This window comes from Theobroma umbraticum, unplaced genomic scaffold (assembly GCF_002168275.2).
Source record: "Theobroma umbraticum cultivar Fairchild unplaced genomic scaffold, ASM216827v3 scaffold_81.0, whole genome shotgun sequence".
Lineage (NCBI taxonomy): Eukaryota > Viridiplantae > Streptophyta > Magnoliopsida > Malvales > Malvaceae > Theobroma > Theobroma umbraticum.
In genome coordinates this window covers 3311247-3312134 of record NW_018397268.1, presented here as the reverse complement: position 1 = coordinate 3312134, position 888 = coordinate 3311247, and the positions used below count along the sequence as shown (strand labels likewise).

The 888-nt window shown below is 34.7% G+C and overlaps 1 protein-coding gene across 1 annotated transcript in view; it reads right to left on the bottom strand.

Annotated features, from left to right (window-relative positions):
• Nucleotides 1-888, bottom strand: part of LOC110425517 (ATPase GET3B-like) — a gene marked incomplete at its 3' end in the record, with an annotated part of 6104 nt that overhangs the window by 3719 nt on the left and 1497 nt on the right. The window contains exon 3 of the mRNA XM_021440440.2: nucleotides 484-622. Coding sequence (XP_021296115.2) covers nucleotides 484-622 — 139 coding nt within the window. The remainder of the gene's footprint in view (nucleotides 1-483; nucleotides 623-888) is intronic.

Genomic DNA, 888 nt, shown 5'->3' with positions numbered 1-888 from the left:
TGAGTTAAATACTTGAATGCCTTTAATTATTCATTATTAGTTAAATATTTCAACATCACATGCGTGCCCTTGATATGATTGGTAATGATCCACAACTATCCAGTTTGAAGTTAATCCAGGCACCCCTAGTGGTCATGGAAATTAGGGGTGTTGCAGCAATTAAATATGTGGGGGACATAGTATATGGAAATAAGCAACCACTAGGTAATCTTCTCTTTGACTTTCTACGGAGTTCGGCCAAATAATTAAAAAACAAAATACCATGGCATTCCTCTTCTAACCAAGTTATACTTATGAAAACTAAAGCTATTTATGTAACCTTGATGTTTGGTTTATATCAAAAAGCCCAAAAAAGGAAATTTGATACTTGGAGGCTTCCATCAATGAGATGCAAGTTATACTTCCCAAAACTCTAATTTCTTCCCACCATCACTTAATTATCATGATGTCCAGGCTCTTGGGTAATCTGATATGTATCTATACTTGTCACATGTAACTCGGTAGTTTCTTCATAATATTGGATCAGGAATTTTTCGACAACATGAAGATGATAGTTCATAAGCAGAATATCTTGCAATCCTACTAATCCAGCATCAGAGAAGCAAGAGATTTTGATATCAAACTGCCAGAAGCATGAAATAGGATGATGGAAGACCCTCCAGCCTTGCACTCTATAGAGCCAAAACTTATATACTTCTTTCTTCCTTACCCTTGTCAACATGGCTTTATATTTTGTAACTTGGATATATATACACACACACACAATAAGATAGCATAAAGCTATCATAATATTGCTGATTACTGATTCCTGACTTGTAATGTCTATAGCTGGCATATGAAAGACTTTGCCATACATTTTAAATTCAGAAAGAAAATACCATGAAAGTG